The following is a 24,468-nucleotide window of genomic DNA, read 5'->3' on the forward strand; positions in this document are numbered from 1 at the left end:
CCTGATAGCATTCCTACAGGTTGCCATGCCTTACATATGTTTTATTATTTTCTTATTTATTTCTTAAGTAGAACCTCCTATTCTTCTTGTAAGTTTTTTTGTTGGTTATTTCAAGTTGTGTGTTATTGGTTGCTACTTAATTTCTTTTTATAAAGCTGAAATCCATAGAGCTGGAGTCTGAGGTTTTATACTTTGATGACCTTAGTTCCAAATCCAAATAGATTATTCGTATTTATATTCCTATGTTTTACTAGATATCAACAAGAAACCTTGTCTTTCTTAAAGCAACACTATAGTGTTAGGAAAACAAATGTGTATTCCTAATGCTATGGTGCCCTAGTCACCGTTTAGGGGTGCCAGGGTTGAAAGTGAGTTTCCCTTCTCTGTGAAAATCGATGATCTCAGCCAATCCAATGCTTCCTTACAGAAATCTTTGGAAGACTAGTGTACATGCATGGCAAAATGCTCTCTTTAAGACCATCTGATGGAAATAGTGGAATGTTTTACTCCACTATTTAGCAGTAGCACCTATACTGACTATCAGTTCCTGCACAACGGCAATGTTTTCAACTGCAGAGTTAAAATGGGGGGACTGTTTTATTGACATGCAGTGGTCTTTGTGCCTATAGTGTCGCTTTAATCCCTTAAGGACACATGACATGTGTGACATGTCATGATTCCCTTTTATTCCAGAAGTTTGGTCCTTAATGGGGTTAAGGGCATAATTTCCATTTCTTACTCGACCCAGTCTTCCATTGAGGTAATTGTATTGGTAGTGGCATAGGACAGTCATGAGAGCATTTTTTGCTCAATAATCCTTCAATGAGTGTATTTCAACTCGTCTTATTTTAATTTTTTAATGTTTGCAGCCTTAGCCCCCCCACCCCCCCCCACCCCCCTGTATTTTTTTGCTTCTCTCATGTACCAATAATTTGTTTTGTCTTGTAACTTTGAGTCATTCTAGTGTTGTTTACTTAATTGATTCCTGTTTTGTAATTACATTTATTTTAACCTCCTTTTGTTTATAATATGTGCAAGCCCTTTGAGCTCTTAACCCAGTAAGTGTTAAGATAAGATATACAGTAGTTCTGCATATTATATCTTATCGTAGAGCACAAAATGCTGGCCCTTTATTAATAATAATAATGTCTCTAAGAAAAAAGTCTATACATGACTGCCTCAATTATACCTGCAGTTATTTATTGGAATAAAGAGGATCTCTGTCTTGTTTTTGCATTCGCATTGCTCTGACAGCTGTCCTTTTTAATGCTGGACGGTAGCGTTTTACAGCTGTAGCGAAAGGCTCGAGAGAATCATTTCCTCGGAATCTCATTTAGGTTTTACCAGAGTTTTTGGCTGCCGACAACTATAAATTCCTAAATCTACAGGAATAGCTGGAAATACTTTAGTGACTGTACTCCAAATTCTTTTTCCACAGCAGCATGTGTTTCCTTCCTTTCAATCAGTTTGCAGTTGGAAATTTTGTTTTCTATTAGGACATCGCTCTGCTATAGAGACAAATGGCAGACTACGTAGCATGATGCAACAGCTGTGGTAGGGGAGTGACCTGGGTCATAATTTGTCTTGGCCAGTACCATCATACTAGCGGTAATTTAATACAGAGCTGTTGCAAAATTAAAAAAAAAAATGTGTTTATTGTAGGAAATCACAAACTGCATGACCTTTAACCTTGAACTTCTAAAAAATATAGATGCTTGATGGGGGATGAGTGACACATCCTATCACCTCTTATCACGCATCCTATAACATCTTATTAGTGTTTCAAGTTTGGATGTCAAGAGCAGTAGTTATAGTTTCAAGGATATTCAGTGACTAGATGTACACTTGCAGTATTTAGTTATAAATTTTGTGTAATTACTAGTAACACAAAAGGTTTTGTGTGTTTATCTAAATTGGTATTAAAAAAAGAAGTGCAACATTCACTTTGTCCAGACATGCACAATTAGATGGCTACGGTGCTGTTTTTCTTGTTCCACAAGCAGATAATAAATGAAGCTAAAAGAATTGAACGGTCACTCGTGTAGCATTCAATGAAGTTTCATGAGGAAGTTGCATGAAAAGTGATAATTTATTCAGACAAAAATCAGTGATACACGGAAGAGATCAGACCACCTAGCTGTAGACAAGTATGGTGCCATAAAAAGAGGAAAACAAAGTACTAACATAGGAAGGGGGGGAACGGCAGAACAAGATGTATCTACTAACGATGCTTCTTCAGCTGCTGAAGAAGCACCATTAGTAGTATTAGTCAAACTGTTTTGGAGTGTCTGTTATCTCCCCTGAGCTAGGCCCTTTTGTACAGGACTGACTCATTGACTAAAGTGTCAGTTAATTGCTCTCAACCAATAAGCTTAGCTCTGCACTGCCGGGCTTAGCTCAGACAGTTTCTGGATACTTTATAAGTTATGGCAATTGCCAATAATATTATTGTTTCGGATACACCACCTTAATCATCTATGTAGCATATGTTCTACTCATATCATATTGTTGATGTTAGACTTGCTTATATTACTATGACTTGAAACTACAGTTGGTGTGATCATAGTTTGTTTAGAGTCGAAGATTCGTTTGACCTTGAACCTCTACTTTTAACCTTTTACTTGATAGACTAGAACGATTTGGTGATCAGCGAGTTTTGGTCCAACGACATCAAGACTTTCAGGGTTATTAGCTTGCTGTTCCATGGTTGGATGTGCTAGTGTTGCTATCTAGTTCTAACTAAACAGAATATATATTTTAGTTTTTTTCCTTGTACAAGATCCACACACTCTACAATTATCTTTGAACCGATTGCTACCATACTTCCTATTTGGCATCCTAATGTCGGCAAATTATATCAGCACTCTGGGTTAAAGAGAATGCTGTAGTTTACAGTGTCCATACAGTGTGCATCAAAGGTAATTATTTCTCATCTGACAAGTATGAGCAGACTATTAAAAACATATTTTGATGTTAAGAACCGTAAGTGAACCACTCCTTAAGGTGGTATTTCAAAAACCATATAGAATGGGAGGTGATAAAAAATTCAAACGTGCCCTGAAGCTGTCTGAGCAGAACCTTTCTTCAGGTGTATATTAATTATGCACAGAGCATACTGTGCTTGTATTTTTTTTTTCTTCCGCTCATCGTACAATTACTTTCCACCTGGGTTAGGTACATCTTTCCTTAGCCTCCGGGTGCACTAATCTCTGGAAGAATTTACCTTTACCTTCTTCACATACCTTTTTAAATCTTTGTTTAGTAGGGGTCATTACCAGAACCTCTTATCTTCCTCCTATTTTCAGAAGGAATCTGAAAGCAGGCTAGTTATTGCCTGTTAGTTCCCGTACCTTCTAGTTTGATAATAACAGGTACCTTTGCCGAAATAGAATTTGAAAACACCTTGACTATTTTTTTTATTTATTTTTTTGTGACAAACAGGTAAAGTTAAAGCACCGGGCAATGTAGTTTTCCACTTTGTATTTTTGCTCTACATCCTTCAGAGTACATTCAGCTCATTGTATGTTTGAGCTTTTTTTAAATCCACAGTAACGTTCAAATGCTCTTTGTTACAGACTAACAAAGGAAATTGTAAACATTATTTCAACAGGCTGGTTAACTTGCCCACTTTAATATATGCATGTTTTGATAAATAGTTTGCAAATAACATTCTATTCCTAGATAAATATAAACAAAGAAAATAAATAAAACACATGTATTTCAGGCACTAACATCTTCAGGAAAGAGAATTGTAATTTTTATAACAGAAAAGTATTCGTCTGGATTATACCGTTATACCAGACAAAAAGTTTGGGCACAGAGCCGCTTTGAAAAAAAATTCTTCTATTCTTATCCGTTAACAGTACCACCTAAGTCCAGAACCATTTTCTTATGTCAATCATGACTAACAATATTACCTATTCTTGCTGCCTTTCTACTTTAACATAGGAACTATTCTGTCTAGGGTATTTCAGGACTTTACAGTGTAGGGCACAGTGTCAACAGTCTGGTTGCTGTGAATATGAAGACCCTTTACTTTGTATTACAGTGTATGTTCCTGATGAGTGGGAGGTTCCTCGAGAGAAGATCACAATGAATCGTGAGCTTGGTCAGGGATCATTTGGAATGGTGTACGAGGGCATTGCTAAAGGAGTTGTGAAGGATGAAGCGGAGACAAGGGTGGCAATAAAGACTGTGAATGAAGCTGCCAGTATGCGGGAGAGAATAGAGTTCTTGAATGAGGCTTCAGTCATGAAGGAGTTCAATTGTCACCACGTGGTCAGTAATGGGGAAAAAAATGTGAAAAACTTCTGGGGGAAAAAGGGAATCATGACATGTCACACATGTCATGTGTCCTTACGGGGTTAAAACCCTATCCATCTATAGAGAGTTTGGTGTCTGTATGCAACATAAACATTCTAAATTTTAAATGAAAGCTTGGTGAGTAAGAGAATGGAAGCTCCCTTTCATCAGCTTCACTAGCCAATTTCTCATTCTATCAAAAGCATATTGTTTTGTTGATCTTGAGTGTAAGATTTGTATCCCCGTCATAATGCAGAACAGTGTGTGCAGCCAGTCAAGGGATAAGCAGTGTGTTAATTCCATCGGCAGTGGGCTGTGCACAGATCCTTTAGTATCAAATCACACTGTGCCAGCAATAAGCCAGCAGTCTGGTTTGTCACTCGCCATCTATCTGATAAAATGTGTTTGGCCATACAATTCTGCATGAAGTCCTAATGTAAACAGGTTAAGTGCATTTCTTTTTACACAATCTCTCCTCTTGCAGGTGCGTTTACTAGGTGTTGTTTCACAAGGTCAGCCAACCCTTGTTATCATGGAGCTAATGACACGCGGAGACCTCAAGAGCTACCTGAGATCCCTAAGACCAGACACGGAGGTTAGTAAAGAATGTTTATTAATTGCTGACACTATATTACTGGTCTGGATGTTTAGGTGGAAGGCCCCGCTTTGATCGTCCTGAAAATGTGATTTTGATTACCTTTTCTCCCGCGTCGCGCCGCGCCGCATTCAAATCCAATTCTTTGCATCTCTATGGACAGCCTGGAAACACTAACCATCAATGTTGAACATTGTGCAGAACAGCCCCATTAAGCACCTTTAGTAGCCATGTGAGTGACTGCCACTAAAGGTGTTACTATGCAGCATTGTAAAGGCTGCCTTTTCTCTGAATAGGCAGCGTGCAAATTGAAAAGCCTGCAATCAGAAGTGCCCTTGTCAACCCATTTGTAAGTAGTCAACCGTTTAGAACGGTTTGCGTTTTAACCTGTTGTCTGATAGCACTGCTCTCTGCTTCCAATACTAAAGATGGAGAGTCAGATGCCTCCGAGCAGGAGTTTCCACTAGCCCTCCTGAGCTTGTCAGCTGAATTCTCTCAGTCAGTGAGTTGACCAGGGTTGCAGGGTCTAACCAAGAGAGCTTTTGTTTTTAACAGTGGAGGCGAGAGCAGTGCCCAGCATACCCAAGGTAAGAAGTCGAACCATCTGAAATGGCATGACTACCTACAATACGATGGACCTTGGTCCCTCGTGGCACCATATCCACTAAATTTAGTTTAGCGTTACTCTAGGTTGTCTGTATGAGAACTTCCAGCATGACTGTTCATTATTGCGTCAATAAGTCTTCGGAACACAAATCTTTGTAAATTTCTTCCCATGAAATATTGCACAGCAGTACTGTGATGCTTACTGTGTGATTTGTTTAAGGTACTTTAGTTACATTTTTGAGCATCTCATTATACAATATTACACTGCTTATGTCGATTTCAAATATTTATCGCACCTATATCCTTATTTAAGACTTTTTGCAAAAATCAGAACGGGATGATGCATATGTACATTCCTTCACCTTAACATGAGAGATGGTGTGATTCCTCTATCAGGGAGATTGGACAGTGAAGGTGATGGTTTGTGGTTTTACCAAGCTGCAGCTTTCATTGAATTGCTTACAATTGGCAAAGGTAAAAATACTTGGTACTTCACTTCATGCCCATCTCCATACTGAATATCTTTAGGCACAAATTTTACTTTTTCGTAAGGTAAAAATAAGTAATAAGAGATAGATACTTTGTTTGCCTCCTCGAAATAGCTCCATGATGAGAGAGACGTAATTAATGTTTTACTGCACACAGCCTCTTGATGTGGCTGTGCATGTAGCATGTGATGTTCCCACTGAGTAGACAGTTTGGTCAATATAATGACAGGTTTCTTCCTACAGCCTTGATTTATTTACAAAAAAAAAAAAGAAAGAAAAAAAATCTCTGGTCTCTGCAAGTCTCAGAGGCAAAGTTTAAAGAGACGTTGCTTCTTCTTCTTCTTTTTTTTTTATATTCTGTATTCTGTGGTTAGTCTCTTGTAAAAGAAAGTGATGAAGCACCTTCATATTATAAATTTACACTCGTCCCAGCACACTGCTACAGACAGACCGCTAAAGAATGTTATCAAAAGCTAGTTATCGCCTATTTTTATAGCTATATTAAACATATCTGTTTTCCTTTTCTGAGATATTGAAGCATTTCCTCTGCACTAGAAGAAAACAGGTTGTTATAATTAGCCAACCTTTGAGGTACCTACAGGACTTCCCAGGAATTATTTTATTGAATTTGATACAATGCATCCTGCAGGTGCAGTTTTCAATTACACTCACGGCAGTGTTCTGCTGCATGAAACGTATCCACTTAAACTGCATGAGAATAAATGAAGTACAAGTGGGAGGTGGCCATGCTATTGGCATCATGAAAATGTGAACTATTAGTCTGAAACCCTTCTATGCTTCATTATAATAACCTAAATTAATTGTGTCACATTACTAATTCTGTAGTAGGAGACACAAGATTGCTTGTAAGGAATTTGTCTGTCTGCTTTAAACAGCCAAGCAGATTTTTCCCAACATACACATCAAAGTAGGGAAATTGCCAGAAAATCTCTCTTTAACTATAGTTTGTAAAAGCAGATGTGAATTGTGATAAAGAAATTGATGAGCGGTTTCATTTTGTGATTATGTGCTTTTCGCTATAAAATAATTTAAAGCAAGAAGCAACACCCCCTCCCCCCCAAGCCAATGATGTTTTCAACATAAGATTTAATTGAACATTTTGGCACTTTTGAGACCTGCCATGTGTATTAAAGCCAGTGCCTCTGTTCACATTGTAGAATTCTTCTGGACAGCATCCTCCTTCCTTGAAAAAAATGATCCAGATGGCAGGAGAGATTGCAGACGGCATGTCATACCTTAATGCAAACAAGTTCGTTCACAGAGACTTAGCTGCCAGAAACTGTATGGTAGCCGAAGATTTCACTGTCAAAATTGGAGGTATGTTACAACTCTATCCTATTTATGTAGACTCCTCTCCACTTCCTTCAGACCTGTGTGATGTTCATCTAACCCTTTCTCTCCATTTATATCACAGGGGGGAGCAGTCTGCTCTCTCATTCAGCTTTCTGATCCGTTTCTCTTGTTCCAGACAATCTGTTTCTTGCTCATTTTCATGGAGAAAAATTATTATATTTTTTGAATATCTCTTATCTGTAATAAACAGCCAGTCTCTCTAAATCGAGCAGCCAGTTATCGGTCTTTTTATGTTTGCAATCCAGTGGTAAATATAATTATCAAGAGTAATGAATATGCACCTTCCCAGCATATACTGTCACAAGAAGAAATATATCAGGCTGACTGCTTGTCCTTTTTTTTTATTTATTTATATTTTTTATAAGTATTTCTCACATCTTGTGCTTTTTGCACCTGGCTTGTTCCGTACTGCAGGTGCAGGCAGGCATGATCTTTGTGACATGTAAAAGTTGATGAATGTCTGGATACCAAGACATTCGTGTATTCATGTAGAACTAGTCATCTCCTCCATTGTAGATGCTTTTCTAGGGGCAGCCAGCACTCCCGAATGGCTGTGGCTTGTCCATAGTTTGGAGAGAGAAGGGAAGAGATCGCCATCCATTTTGCACAACTTGGACTTCAAAGGAGTAAATTACATTTCTCCTTTTATATCACTGATCCAGGGGCAGTCTTTTTTTTTTTTTTTTTTTAAGCTAAGGCTATTTCCAAATTATTGTTGACACTTATGGGAAACATAGAAACATAGAATGTGACGGCAGATAAGAACCATTCGGCCCATCTAGTCTGCCCAGTTTTCTAAATACTTTCATTAGTCCCTGGCATTATCTTATAGTTAGGATAGCCTTATGCCTATCCCACGCATGCTTAAACTCCTTTACTGTGTTAACCTCTACCACTTCAGCTGGAAGGCTATTCCATGCATCCACTACCCTCTCAGTAAAGTAATACTTCCTGATATTTTTTTTAAACCTTTGTCCCTCTAATTTAAGACTATGTCCTCTTGTTGTGGTAGTTTTTCTTCTTCTAAATATAGTCTCCTCCTTTACTGTGTTGATTCCCTTTATGTATTTAAATGTTTCTATCATATCCCCCCTGTCTCGTCTTTCCTCCAAGCTATACATGTTAAGATCCTTTAACCTTTCCTGGTAAGTTTTATCCTGCAATCCATGAACCAGTTTAGTAGCCCTTCTTTGAACTCTCTCTAAGGTATCAATATCCTTCTGAAGATATGGTCTCCAGTACTGTGTATAGTACTCCAAGTGAGGTCTCACCAGTGTTCTGTACAATGGCATGAGCACTTCCCTCTTTCTACTGCTAATACCTCTCCCTATACAACCAAGCATTCTGCTAGCATTTCCTGCTGCTCTATTACATTGTCTGCCTACCTTTAAGTCCTCAGAAATAATCACCCCTAAATCCCTTTCCTCAGATGTTGAGGTTAGGACTCTATCAAATATTCTGTACTCTGCCCTTGGGTTTTTACGTCCAAGATGCATTATCTTGCACTTATCCACAATAAATGTCAGTTGCCACAACTCTGACCATTTTTCTAGTTTACCTAAATCATTAGCCATTTGGCTTATCCCTCCTGGAACATCAACCCTGTTACATATCTTAGTATCATCCGCAAAAAGAACTGTTCACCTCAACCCGATTGTGATTGGAGAGACTCTTTACCATAGGCTGAAAGGGATCCTCACGTTTCATGCATTGTATAAATAATGTATTGAAATAATGTATGGAAATCCAATCAAAGTTCTTGCAGATTTAATGTATTTGCTGCAAGCAGACTCCTCCCAAACCAATAAAAGGCTTTATGTACAAATACTTTTATTTCTGATCATCTGAGTGTTTTTCTTATCCCATAAACTCAGCCGGAGTTTGCTGAATCTTGTCATTTTGTTTCCAGTCACAGGTCCAATCAGTAGATCTGAGCAGATTATTGCCTGTCATTTCTCCCTTTTTCATGTATTTATATTAAGGAGATTTACTCTCATGTTGATGTTTAAAGAATACTTCATATCAAATAGGTGTATCCATCTAGATCTAGAATGGAATTGCTGCTAGGTGTATTCCTTTGCATGCAGATTTACATTGCTGCTACATGCTCTTTAAAAACCTATCACGTAACTGCTGATATTTACAACATTGCAGGTATCCAGGGTGATTCCTTCCTTTCTTTATGTATTTTTATTGAGCAGATTTGCTCCTATGTGAATGTTTAAACAATATCTCATTTTAAAAAGTGCATCCTTTTAAATGTGGATTTGAATTGCTGCTGGATGTATCCCTCTACACTGAGGGTTAATCCAGCCTCTAGTGGTTGTCTCACTGACAGCCGCTAGAGGCGCTTCCGCGCTTCTCACAGTGAGAAGACGCTGGACGTCCATAGGAAAGCATTGAGAAATGCTTTCCTATGGGCGGTTTGAATGCGCGTGCGGCCCTTGCTGCAGATGCGCATCAGGCGTTGACGTCTGCAGAGGGAGGAGAGTTCCCCAGCGCAGAGGGAGCCCGGCGCTGGAGAAAGGTAAGTGGCTGAAGGGGTTCTAACCCCTTCAGCCCAGCAGGAGTGGGACCCTGAAGGTGGGGGACCTAAAGACCCTATAATGCTAGGAAAAAGAGTTTGTTTTCCTGGCACTATAGTGCTCCTTTAATTTTATTTTGAGTTATGAATTTCTAATTTTGGATACAAATAAAACTGGGAATACCATTGGATATTGACATATTGTTTATATTGTGAAATACACTGTGGGGCCAGTACCAAGTCCCTGAACCAGATGTCAATTAGGACGAAACGCAGACCGAATAAAAGTGTATTATAACAAGGTGAGAGCTCCACATAGGGTGGATGTGGTGGAGGTTTCTCACCTAACGGTAATACACTATTTTAGTTCTCATTTCATAGATTCCTATTTATGTTGTAGCTCTTGAAATCCTGGAGGATCGAGAAGGAGCCACTATATTTCAGCCTGGACTGTAGGATGGATACATTCATAAACCAATGGTTGCTGAACATTGGTTTATGGATTACGAATAAATAAAATATATATATATATACATACATAGGTTATAATATATAAACATCATGAAAATTCTTTTTTTTTCTTTCTTTTTTTTTATCAATATACATACATTCTCTTGTCCATTCATTTGTAGATGTTAACATGTAACGTTTGGTAAAAAATAAAAAAATGCAAAACTATGAAATGGATTATTTAAATAATTCTAAACTTTGTGATGCTTGCCATCTTCAATACGCTCAATCAATTTTTAGTATGTGCCTGAATCCTCTCAGCCAGTTCTGGCTCTCTTTGTTTTTAATTGAATTGCTAAGCATATTAACAAAACTCTGTGCAGAAATTCTTGTGATAGGTAATTCATTACAATGCAAGGATGTGACGGCAAAGCAAGACTATGCTATACAAGTACTTGTACTGGCGAGGGCAAGCATATCTTCACCATGTGATATCACTAGTAGATGTAATGGGCCTCTCTCTGCACTGATATTTGCTAATTGCTGTAATTATGAGCAGAATTTTAAAGCGAGAGATTGGGTATTCTTTGACAATAACCTCTACAAATAGTGTAGATAATTCAGGTTTTGGTATGACCACTTTATTAATCCTTCAAGACATAATGTTATTAATTCATTGAAATGTGTTCTAGAATAACATTCACGCACTTCCCTGATCTGTGAAACGTTTTTTTGTGAATGGCTTCATTTGTGTACAGTGCTTAGACCCCCTGATGCACGTTAATATTACTGTAAGCTACTTTGCTGTTTAAGAAGTAGACTGATCACTCTATCATTCTTTTATCTAATGTATGGAAAATGAAATGTAGGAGCAATAGAATGTGCCACTTACGGTGTAAATAATGTCCAATACAGTCAGCCACATACGTGTTGCATGTAGCACTTGAGATGCCCTCTGCTATCCATTGTTTATTTATTTACTCTTTTGAGTTTGTCCCTCATAGCACAGCATCCCACATGAAAGACAAAAATACCTTCAGATTCAGTTACATGTGGTAACCTTTTCTTTCTCTGTAGACTTTGGTATGACACGTGATATCTATGAGACTGATTATTATAGAAAAGGAGGGAAAGGACTTCTTCCTGTACGCTGGATGTCTCCAGAATCTCTTAAGGACGGAGTCTTCACCACCAACTCTGATGTTTGGTAAGAGATTGCACTTCTACTTTACGCATGATGACAAGGAGTGTTAGATTTCTATATAGTGTCGTTTGAACAGGCTTCCTTTAGCACTGTTCAGAATTTCATTCTATATTTTGTCATAGCAATGTGTGAGAAAGTACGATATATCTAAACATATGCTGAATAACTCCTAAGTGTAATTCCTGTTTTTCAAAGCTTGATCACCTATTTTGCATCTTTTTTGTTTTCTAATATTCTGTTCTCATCATCTGTATGTGTACCTTTAAAAATAATTCCCACGAATAATCTTTATCAGCCCTGGCTTTTTAAAAATAAAATTCCAAGCCAGTTACATATGATTTGATTGCAATCCAAATTCCACACAACAATGAACATGTTCTTGGTTTAATCCTAAATGGCATTCTTCTGCGGATTCAATTTTGGTGGATTTGGGGTGTGCATGGACATGTGTATACCTTAGTCGCCATTAGAGACAGAGGCTTCCAAAAATAGGCATTCTGTTCTCATGGTAGGAGCGACCATAATGCGTAGCAGCTGCGTTGCGATTAAATGCATGTACGTGACTAAACACAATACCTGTTAACCCATTTTCCAACATTGTCTATGCCTGTTGCCTGTATTAGATTTGCTCTCCTGTTCTATCAGGTTTTTGTTTTTTTTAATGTAATGTAAACTTATTTGTTAGCATTTGTTTTTTTCAGTTTACAAAGCACCTTCTATTAATATCCCCTTATAGAAAATTTATAGGTGGAAACATATGCTTCCCTTATCTCAATTTGTCATTCATCATATCTCACAATTTTTTTAAAATGTATTTATTTATTTATTTTTGCACTTTCACAAAATTTGTTTTATATTTAGTGCTGATACAACATATAGATATAGATTCACAAATCTTACCCAATCTGCAAGTACTATCAAGCTCCACTCTCACTTGGCTTTATATATCAAGACTTCCTTTCTTTTTCCATCGTCCGAAAATATCTCTAATTACTTCCTAATCCCCTCGTTATTCTTTTTTTTTTTTTTATTCTTTATTTTTTGAGTGCATGAGTTTAACAGACATTTTCTCCAATGCCACAACAGCGTTGGCAAGAAAGATTAATGAAACCAGACATTTCACTTACATGGCATTTGAATATACAGCACAATTTTTTGTAGAGTACAGACTAGGCATTACATGTCTGGCATAATTATTGAGCGAGACATACTGAGCTATGCAAAGTCATAGACATAGTGAGAAGTAAGTTCGAGTGGGGTGTAAAAGCATGCTTATAATAGTGTGTAGCTACTCTCCAGGTATGCAGTGGTAGTGTAAGACGACAGTAGGTATACCAATTAATTTGAGTGCAGCTAGGAGCTACTGGCTAAACAGTGGTAATGGGGATCAGTATTATTTGTGAGCGTATCGCATCCCTTGGTCAATAATACTACAGAGTATAACTTAAAGCTGGAGTAGCTATGATGTGAAGGAGGATTACCAAGTATGCAAACGATATGACATAGTAGTTTCTCACGTTGACAGTAGTAAGCTGGGGGACGCATTGTTTATCCCCAGCATGGCCCCTGAGTTATCTTTTTTTTTTTTAATCTGTATCAAACAAGTAAACTTTTAGTCGAGTCTCAAGGTTCGGGCCTTCCTGTCTATGGTCGTCTAGGTGTGAGCCCTTGTAAGGGGTTCATAGTCAGTTGTTGGGGGCCCGTCTGGTTGCAACTGGGCCTAAGTGACCCTTTTATTAGCTTGTTGTGCTATCAGTTGTCTATGTATAAGCATGGCATGTTCTATTCTCATAAATGAAATTCCTACACCTATAGCAACGCTGGGAGAGATAAATATAAGGTGTCTATTAGTGGAGTTAGCGTGTGCTTTCGTGGGTAGTTTATGCTGTGTAGGGGACATCGGGGGGAGGGAGGTGAGTGTGGTCTAGTCGATGGCGAGCAGTCGTTAGCTAGGTCGTCTCTAGGAGAACGACTACCTAGGTGCACAGATATCTCTGGGACTTCAGTCAGATCATTATATGAAAGTTTTAGTTACCGGGTAAAAACAACATTGAAAACATATTACAAAATGTGAAACAATAAAACCATAGTGCTGCAACTTAAGAGGAGGTGGCACTTTATGTCACGTCACCCTGCCCGTTCCGTGGGGTGAACGGGGTAATGTTATCCAAGTCCGGTTAGTGTCTCTGGCTCTCTGCTCTTGTGGGGCGTCATTGATGCCCACTGCTGCTAGGAAGGTGGTGGCTTCCGCCACGTCGGTTGCCTTCAGCTGTGTGCCGTTTTTGTATACCGTAAGGGACGTTCGCGTTGACCATCGGTATCATATGCCTGCTTCTTGTAGTTTTCGCGTGATGGGTTGCATTGTTTTCCGCCATGTTAGCGTGGAACGGTGGAAATCCTGGAAAAGCGAGATCTTGTGAGTCTCAAAGTCCATAGGTGTCTTGTTGAATGTTGCTTTCAATAGGGCATGCTTGTCTTGTCTCGTACCACAGCATAAGATTATGTCCCTTGGGGCTGTGTTCGGCGCCCTGGGGGACTTAGCTATGCGGTAGGCCCCGTCGTGGGTGAATTGTTTGGCCTGTTTCGCCGGGAGTAGTTTGAACACCATTCTTGGTATTTCTTCGGGGGTGACTGTTTCTGCAACCCCTCGTATCTTGATATTTTTCTGGCGTGCTCTTTCGTCCATGGCGTCTATTCTCAGCGAGGTTTCCGTGTGGGACCCCTGTAACTGTTTGACTGTATATTGGATGTATACAGGATGTATATTTGTTTACAATCTGTAATACTGCTGGTGATTTCTTTTATTGTGCGGTCCCTGATGAAGTTCCTGTGTTGAACGAAACGCGTTGGACCTATTGCTGCACTTTTAAATTTTATTTCTATGGTGTTGTTTCACCTTTTTAAAGAAAATAAAATTACTAATATTTTCTACTACTACTCACCTGGAGTCCTGTGTCCCATTGGCTGCTCGACATTTGCAAAGGATACCAGTATCCCCCCATATATCCTGGGGAGGCACCTTTGAATGCTCTTTTATCTCCACTATCTCGTGAGTGCATCCATTTAAAGCGCACTATTCACTGTATATACTGTATTACACTATTGTTTTTTCTTTGTATGTTCCCTCCATAGACTGTACAGCCGTATCCCATTTCTGCTTGTGGTTCCTAACTGTTTGACTGTGTCTGTTAATGCAGTTAGCTGATGTTGTAGGTCAGCCACAGTCGAGTCCGTTGCCTGGACATGAGCAGTTACTGTGTGCACCGCGGCTATATCTGCCGCAAATAGTTGTTGGATGCGGTTAAAAAGGTTGTCGATGTCCTGCTTAGTCGCAGGGTCCTGGCTAGTCGGGGTTTGCGTTGTCTGGAGCCCTGTTGGTGGTGGCTCCTGTGTGGTGTCACTCACCCCTCCTGTCTCTTTAAGGTCCTGGGCCTCCGTTTCAGTCAGCTCCTACTCCCTGGGCTTTGGTGTGCGTTGTAGCAGCAAGCGTATGTCCTGCATATCTTGTGAGGCGGCCGCTTGGGATTTTTTTCCCTTTTGCTGCTGACCTTTGAGCCTGCGTCTGTAGGGGATCTGGTGTGAGCCAGTCCAAGTCCCACCAGGCTGCTGAGGTGTGCGGTGTGATTTTCGGGCCGGCTGCGTGGGAGGCCTTGGGTGGTCTGCGTTTATGTTTGGCGCCCGTTTGCTGAAAAAAGGCATCGGTGTGTGCCTCTCGGTCTCCTGCAACCGATGGTATCGTGCAGGTAAGTTGTGTGCCAGTGGGTTTGGGATAAATCCCCGGTTTTTACTGTTTAGGTCGAGGAGCCCCAGAGATGGCGTCTGTGCTGGTTGCCTGTCAAGCTCCGCCTCCTTTATTTTTTTTAAATCAGTGTTCCTTATGGCTTCATGTACAGCTCTACCACAGTGCCATACCATTATGCATGTGAAATACTGCAGCTCGTGGTAGTTTAATTAAATTAACAAATTAATGAAAACCATTCAAGCACCTAAATTGCAGCTACCAGCAGTGTATAATCATTTGTGTGTGCAGTTCTTCCCTTGTTGTTATTATTATTATTATTATTGCCATTTATATAGCGCCAACAGATTCCATAGCGCTTTACAATATTTTGAGAGGGGGGATGTAACAATAAATAAGACAATTACAAGAAAACTTACAGGAACAATAGGTTGAAGAGGACCCTGCTCAAATGAGCTTACAGACTATAGGAGGTGGGGTATTAGAAACATTAGGATAGGAAATATCAAGTAGGAGTGAAGCAGAGCTGGAGGAGAGAGCAAAGCACTATCCCATAGGAGAGAGCAAGAGACAGGTATGTAAGGGAGAGATTACTCTGGGAGGCCATACGCTTTCCTGAAGAGATGGGTTTTAAGGCCTTCTTAAATGATTGAAGACTAGGGGAGAGTCTGATGGCAGTAGGCAAGCTATTCCATAGGAGAGGAGCTGCCCGTGAGAGGTCCTGCAAGCGCGAGTTGGCCGTACGGGTGCGAGCAGCGGTCAGGAGGTGGTCACGGGCAGAGCGGAGGGTACGAGGACGGGCATACCTATGGATCAGTGAAGAGATATAAGAGGGGCTGGAATTGTTCAGTGCTTTAAATGTATGGGTTAGCACTTTGAATTGACTCCTATAGGATACAGGGAGCCAATGTAAGGACTGGCAGAGGGGCGAGGTGTGAGAGGACCGACTGGATAGGAAAATCAGTCTAGCTGCAGCATTCATTACAGACTGTAGCGGGGCAGTACGGCTTTTGGGGAGACCAATCAGGAGAGGGTTACAGTAATCCATGCGGGAAATTACTAGAGCATGGACGAGCTCCTTGGTAGCATCTTGCGTAAGAAAGGGGCGGATGCGGGCTATGTTTTTGAGTTGAAACCTACAGGACTTGGCAACAAACTGGATGTGAGACTCAAAGGTGAGACCAGAGTCAAGTATGACGCCAAGACAGCGCGCTTGTAGGGATGGACTTATGTGGATATCACTGACTTGAAGGGAGAGTGAGAGAGGAGGATCAGTATTAGGAGGAGGAAAGACAAGGAGTTCAGTTTGAGAAAGCGTGACGACATCCAGTCAGAGATGGAAGAGAGGCAAGCAGTGACACGTTGCAGGACGGCCGGGGAGAGGTCCGGTGAGGAGAGGTATATCTGAGTGTCATCAGCGTACAGGTGGTAGTTGAATCCAAAAGAGGCAATAAGTTTTCCAAGAGAGGCAGTATAAAGAGAAAATAGAAGGGGACCAAGGACAGAGCCTTGGGGAACTCCAACCGAGACAGGGCGAGGGGAGGAGGTATCCTTGGAAAAGGAGACACTAAATGAGCATTGGGAGAGATAGGAGGAAAACCAAGAGAGGACAGAGTCACAGAGACCGAGTGATTGAAGAGTTTGAAGGAGGAGAGCATGATCAACTGTGTCAAAGGCAGCAGAGAGGTCAAGGAGAATTAATATGGAGTAGTGACCTTTGGATTTAGCGGAGATTAGGTCATTAGTCACTTTGATAATTAGTCACTTTGTTTAAGTGTTATTGTTTTGGGATGATATTTCCTTTTTTTCCTGCATGCTAAATTCACTGTCCGATAAGTCACTCTTTTTCCTTTTTATTTTTTCTCCATAGGTCGTTTGGAGTTGTGCTATGGGAGATTGCCACATTGGCGGAGCAGCCTTACCAGGGCATGTCTAATGAACAGGTTCTCCGGTTTGTAATGGAAGGGGGTCTACTGGAGAAGCCGGACAACTGTCCAGATATGCTGTACGTAACCTCTGCTTTAATTGTGTCCTCTCTTGCTTTCCATGTGCCTCATTAGGATATTGGTCTAAGCTAATAAGCTTAGCATTGTTTTGTTCACTACATTTAAACCTGAGTATGGTGTATCTTCAAATTCCATTGGGATTTGGAATTACTGCTTCAGATAATTTTTAGAAAATAAATAATTTTTCCAGTGTGATAAAATATTCAAAATCTATATTCAGAACTTTTTGTTCACGACCATATATTCTTTATCTGTAACAGTCAATCACCCATCCTATTAAAATTGACTTGTAAACCAGGTCGAATGACAATAGCCTAGAAAATTGATTACAGCAATCTAGATGGTGAGCGGGGAAAAAAACAACAACGGGGTCTATTGTATTTCATACAAAATATATACAGGGAATGCACTGTTTCTTTAATACAAATAGACATAACATAGTGTTATGCAATTTACACTAATACATTTCTGACAAACATCTTACAGTCACAGAATTGAAGTGTTAATCGGCCTCCCCCAATTTAGGGGGGTTAATAGCCTTTCTGGAATTTCCAATCGATATTAGTGCAAACTGATGATGTTGTGTTGTTTTTGTTTTTTTTATATATATATATATTTTTGCATTATTCTATTTTTTATATATATATATATATATATATATATATATATATATATATATATATATATATATATATATATATATATATATATATATATATATATATATATATATATATATATAAAATTTGTATAATTAAAATCCTTTTTTGACTGAGACCCGGCTGAAGTCCCATGTTTTATCCCCATCGCTGGGGTTTGCACAGGAGGTAGATTGAAAATACCAGAAGGGAAATTAGTCCCCCTTAAAGGGACACTATAGTCACCTGAACAACTTTAGCTTAATGAAGCAGTTTTGGTGTATAGAACATGCCCCTGCAGCCTCACTGCTGAATCCTCTGCCGTTAAATCCCTTTGTTTATGAACCCTAGTCACACCTCCCTGCATGTGACTTGCACAGCCTTCCATAAACACTTCCTGTAAAGAGAGCCCTACTTAGGCTTTCTTTATTGCAAGTTCTGTTTAATTAAGATGTTCTTATCCTCTGCTATGTTAATAGCTTGCTAGACCCTGATGTATGTGATTTAAAGTTCAATTTAGAGATTGAGATACACTTATTTAAGGTAAATTACATCTGATTGAAAGAGAAACCAGTTTTTTTTTCATGCAGGCTCTGTCAATCATAGCCAGGGGAGGTGTGGCTAGGGCTGCATAAACAGAAACAAAGTGATTTAACTCCTAAATGACAGTGAATTGAGCAGTGAAATTGCAGGGGAATGATCTATACACTAAAACTGCTTTATTTAGCTAAAGTAATTTAGGTGACTATAGTGTTCCTTTAATGAGGAGAGGCACCCTATATGCTGATTTACACTTCACTTCTATGAGCGCAATACGTTTGGTGCAAATGTATTTGTGTAAATTGTATCACACTATGTTAGGACTAATGTATTGCATACCGTTATAATAAAGTGTGGACATATATTAGAACTTGGCTGTATCATTGCTAAGCATGGAACTTGTGGAATATTTTATATAGTCACAATCTGTTATTTTTCATTGTCTGAAACAGAAGTTTCGAGAATTGCATTTAGTATAATGTAAATATATAAGTGATTGTCAGTATGATCATTATAGTATATCTTATGGATGGGAACTGCTCTATTCTTTCCGTTTTAATTTATTTAGAAAGTGTTTTATCAGGAATAATACTTGTTTAAAATGTTATTATAGCCACATTTGTGGTGGTGTAATAGCTGCATATGAACCTGGTGGTATGTGTCTTGTGACTAAAGATTGGCTGTACTAGATCATGGTAGTACATATGCTGGTTTTGAGGTTTGGGGACTGGACATATTAGAGCAGACACTACTCTGTGGGCTCTATGTAAAACATTTAGCATTTTTATAATAAAAACACGAGGAAAAAAAGTCCCCTTATTCTATATTATTCTATATCATTATTGGTATTTACGATGTATAAGTGCATTTAGTACAGTAAGTAAAATATTGTGCTTCCAAGACAATTGAGAACATCCATTGAAGTTTTTACAGGAAATAAAAGGGAATTTTAAATGGAGATGCTATCCGGGTTATTCAGTAAAGTAAGAGATTAAAGGTGAATTCAAAGTAAATTTCAAATTTAAGGTCAAATTGCTGAACTGGACAAATTCTATTAGCCATGTTTTCCAATCCCTTACTCTGGCCTTTAATTTGAAATTCATTTTGAATTGACCTTGAGTTTTCACTTTAGCGAAGAACCCTGTATATCTTCTATGCAGCCTCGCTCTTCCAGTACGACATTAGCTGGAGGGGCTCAGAACACTCCTATTCTGTGATCCTTTTTATAGACTTTATTTGAAGCTCATCTTTGTGCCCATCCTAAACTAATATTAATCCTCTCTTATGATACCGTAGTGTGTTCTGGGTCACTATTCTGTGTTAATGCTACTAGTCTGGCTAAATGTCTTCCTCCATTCAGGTGGGCTAAGTGCTTCTTGACGGCTGTTAACGTGTGTGTTTCTAAATTTAGGCCTTCAGTTCCAGTTCCCCAGCCAGGTTACAGTCCGTGTGCACTGTGTGGTTCAGTTCTTCATGTATAAAGTGAATAGGAGCGTTCTCTCTTTCAGAGACATTGATGCCCCCCTTTCCCCTCCCCTACCATCAATGAGGCATCACAGGCATTTAGACAAAAAATAACCCCACCAGACGGTTTATTAGCTGTCTGCAAAACATGTTTGTTTGTTTTTTGCTTCGTGTGATTGAAAGATGAGCATTGCTGGATGTTTCTAAGGGGGCCTATGATGGGGAAAACCTAGCTGACTCACTCTGTCCTAACTCTCCTGCCTTCTCCTTGACTAGTTTTGGGGAATATTCTGATTGGGTGCTTGCTGTTGTACTTCAAACACTAGTAGAATCAAGAGATGTTGTCCGTTCTAGGATACAGGTTTCTCTTGATCACAGGGGTCAATCTGTACCTTGGTGCTGGACCACAGTTCCTATCATACTCAGCCTTCTTTTGGTTTAAGATGATTTAAATTGTACCTTGGCTACAGCTGTTGGCTATTCCTAGCATTCCGATCTTAGAAAATATGTGATAAAATCATAAAAATCTATAAATAGGAGTTGAGACACAAATGTATCACTACTTATTAACGATTACATGCAGTGAGTTTGCATGGCCCTGTACATAACATTCCAAATTTTAGCAAAGGGAATTAGAACCAAGTCTGCACGTGTATATATATATATGATATATTTTGAGATAACTATTTTGAGATCTATTATCTATATACAGAGTTATAGCTTTATTTTATAATTTTAGCAACCCAATAACCAGTGCCAGATATGTATACTAAGATATTTTGCTATAATATTACTGTATAATCTATTTTGCTTGTGTAAATGTATACATAATAGACATTCTGTTCTTCCAGTTCTGCTCTACATGGTCATAATACTCCGCTGCAGTGTGAGGAGGAGAGTGTTTTTCTGTGCATGAATCCTTCCCCCTGTGGATGCAGGAGGTAGCTCCTCTTGGAGAATCAGTAAACAAGGGATTAAATCCATGTGGGAGGGGGAGAGGGGAAAAATACCTTCCATTTATGGAAAGAGCTGGAAGCACGGTCAGTGCAGGGTGGTTCAGGGGAGCGTCAAGTGACAGAGCTTGTTGTGGACGTCAGACGTCTCTGCTGAATCTCGTTTCCCCAGCATGGACCCCACGTGAGGAGCCAGCAGGGTACAGGAGAGATCCTGTGTGCTTGCATCCAGACTGTTACAGGAAAAGGCGATCAGTGACGGGAAAAGATTGAGCCTAGTGAAATCACGTGTTTACGGTCACTTTCTCCATGTGTTGTGAATTAGAAAAGGCATTTTTAACCCTTAACCTAGATTAGGACTTATTCCAACAATAAAGATGTGCTGTAACACTGTTATGTACAATTAGCTATTGTCATCATGAATAAGCAAAATGCTTTATAAAGGCATCCCAAGATGGTCACAGTTCCAGTTAGATTGTAGAACACTTTATGGGCAGCTAAAATAAAAACGGTAATAGCCATAATATTTTCAAGACCAATATTACCTATTTTATTGCAGTTGTGCTGTTCTATTAACAGGCATTGTAGAGAGAAGTAAAGTCCAAGTTCTCTCCTCTTGTCTGCCATTCATGCTGTCTGTTCTTGTTACAGCACATAACAACCAGAAATGTTTTACTGAAAATTATCACCGTATATAACTTTTTTTTTTTTTTGCTGCATTGCTTTCAAGGATTTGCTTAATTGTCAAAAGAGAGCCCCTTTCAACAAAACAAATTATGCAAGCTGGATGTGTGAAATTCCGATACGTAACACATTCACCAACATGAGCAAATGTTGGGTTTGAGCCTTGGAATTCAATATTAGTAATAGACCAAACAATCAGAATATATTTGTATTTCATAATTTTGTAGAATCCAGTTTTAGTGTGGTATTATATTTTTCAAGTTGCTTTATATTTAACTTTGTTTGCCTTTCATTGCTTAGGTTTGAACTTATGCGCATGTGCTGGCAGTACAACCCGAAAATGAGACCCTCTTTCCTGGAGATCATCAGCAGCATTAAAGATGAACTTGACCCAGCCTATAGAGAGGTGTCTTTCTTCTACAGTGAGGAGAATAAACCTCCTGACACAGAGGAGCTTGACCTGGAGGCAGAGAACATGGAGAACATTCCGTTAGATCCTTCATGCGGCATGCAGACCTCCGAGCACCATTTGGGACACAAGGCCGAAAATGGCCCTGGTGTAGTTGTTCTTCGAGCAAGCTTTGATGAGAGGCAACCATATGCGCACATGAATGGGGGGCGCAAGAATGAGAGGGCACTACCCCTTCCCCAGTCCTCAGCCTGCTGATCTTGGCTGAGGGTCTGACTGACACTTGTGGCAACACACACTGCCTTGTGTACCTCTAGGACCTGGTCACAGGAGGATCCCTCCTTTATCAGTGCTAACACTATTTTTTTTTCTCTTTGTGGATTGGCTGCAGCCACCTTCTGGCACTGGTGTTCTTGCTCACTAAAGGAACTTGTGCGTCAGATCAGTGCCCCAACTTTTTCTTAGTTCATCATGGTTACAGTACCATGCATCTGATAATATATTTGATGTGGAAACCACATTTGAGCTAGAGGAACCTTCTCTCCTGCTCAGACACACATACACATGAAATAATTTATTTAATGTTTTTTTTTTTTTTTCCAAAAAAAAGAAAATATAAAGTTAACAAAATCTCAATGCAACCTACAACAACATTTATAGAATTTTGCCAGTTTTTTGCCAAATAGATTTACTTGTGCACAGTTTGAACAGTGCAGACATATGCATATCACAGGACCATGCACACTGTATACTATTATTATTCTAGTAACACAATCTACTAAAACAAACAAACCCTATATATAACTATATATATATATATATATATATATATTTTTATTTTTTTTTATGTGTGAGTGTGTGATGAGGTCATAAGTTGGATAAGCGTGTATATACATATATAAGATAAAATATTCTGGAGAAAACTGGCAAAAAAAAATACAGCAACACACAGAAATGCAGAAAGGGCTCTTACAGTGAAGTGTACTTTTTTATTTTCCCTTCTGGAGAATATTGGATGAAAGATACTTAAAATCCACAGAAAATGGGATAAAAGACAACAGGATTTGTAGACTCTCTCCCTTACCACCTTGATGGCCAGAGAGTTCTTCAGTAGTTGGAACTGTGAAATCCTGTTCTAGAACATCAGGCCTCCCTGCATAAATGTTAATTCTCTGAATTTACTCTTGCACCTCACTTTTTTTTTTTTTTTTTGGTGTGGGATAGGTAGACTTTTTTTTGGGGGGAGGGGGGGTCAAAGACTTTATAGAAGCTCCTTACAGATCAGTGTGAAAACAGAGCACCATTTACATACATATTGTATTTGTGTCCCTTTTATAACTTTTTTATTGTTCAAATATTCATCTATCTCTGTACAGAAAAGGCTGCTATTTTGTTTCCTTTTTTTTGTTGGATTTTCTCTACGAAAGAAGAAAAAAAAAAAACTCTACAAGTTTACCCTTCCATCTCTTCGTGTTTTCATGTTCCTATCTCTTCTACATAGGGCTTATGTAAAACGCAACCACGCGCAGGAGACTTCCAGTGACTTAAATGGGAGATTTTGGACAAATGCGTTGGGATCCGCTGCTTTAGAACTTGTGCATAAGACCCAAAATATTCTGCTTGATATCACAGTGTGGTTCTTCACATCTATACCTCCCACAGAAAGACTTGTAGTATTATTAGCCATGCATCTGTTAAATGCCTTTTTATAAATGCTTTTTATTTTATTTTTTTCTATGGTTTCATAGTGGTTGTAATCCCACTATTGAGGTGGGTGCTGGGCTGAGTGGGTATTTTTTTCTGGTACAAGTTTGTCCCTTCCTTCCCTTTTCTTCACACAGCAATCATTCTGTTATATTGCAATGCGTCAAAAAAAATACAAAAAATCAAAAACAAAAAAAACTTGCAAACAAACTCAGGTCAGAAATTTAAATGGTTTCTTGTTGAGTAAGTTATTTCAATATGTTTCTTTAGTAGTAATCCTACGCAGTCCTAAGCCCTTCATTGGCTTATGATGGGTAGGAAGTCGTACGTACAGATCTGCCATCTGTATGTTCATCGTTACGGTTATATATATATATTATTTTTTCATTATTTTGATCTGTTGGATACAGCGCCAGGCTTTAAGTCACAACATCAAAACTCTTTGACCTTCTTTTCCTTTATCTACATTGAAAACTCTTCCATCCCAAGGATAAAAGTCTGTTTAGGCTACATTGCAGACAAAAATTTTTTTATTTTTTTTATATTGTTAATTAGACCAAAAATTGTAAAAGGAAAACTTCCATCCTGTAGCAGAATGCTCAAACTAGTTTATGTGGTGCCTTATTGCTCTTATGTTTACCTCTGTTTAGATAGATGTTCAGTGCATGCAAAAAAAAAGTGATTTCTACCCTGTCACTCAGGCTAGTTCCTCTTATGATAGAAAAGATCTAAAACAGAGGTAAATAATGACAGTATTTATCATGATGTTCCATTTATCTATGAGGTTT

At 39.0% G+C, this 24,468-nt stretch overlaps 1 protein-coding gene across 1 annotated transcript in view; it reads left to right on the top strand.

Moving 5' to 3' along the window:
- The window catches only part of IGF1R (insulin like growth factor 1 receptor), a 180,329-nt gene extending 157,566 nt beyond the window's left edge, over positions 1 to 22,763 (top strand). The window contains exons 16-21 of the mRNA XM_063448856.1: positions 4,049 to 4,278; positions 4,787 to 4,897; positions 7,170 to 7,329; positions 11,417 to 11,546; positions 17,153 to 17,287; positions 21,868 to 22,763. Coding sequence (XP_063304926.1) covers positions 4,049 to 4,278; positions 4,787 to 4,897; positions 7,170 to 7,329; positions 11,417 to 11,546; positions 17,153 to 17,287; positions 21,868 to 22,234 — 1,133 coding nt within the window. The 3' untranslated portion in view covers positions 22,235 to 22,763. The remainder of the gene's footprint in view (positions 1 to 4,048; positions 4,279 to 4,786; positions 4,898 to 7,169; positions 7,330 to 11,416; positions 11,547 to 17,152; positions 17,288 to 21,867) is intronic.
- The last annotated feature ends 1,705 nt before the right edge of the window (positions 22,764 to 24,468 follow it).

This window comes from Pelobates fuscus, chromosome 3 (assembly GCF_036172605.1).
Source record: "Pelobates fuscus isolate aPelFus1 chromosome 3, aPelFus1.pri, whole genome shotgun sequence".
Classification (NCBI taxonomy): Eukaryota; Metazoa; Chordata; class Amphibia; order Anura; family Pelobatidae; genus Pelobates; species Pelobates fuscus.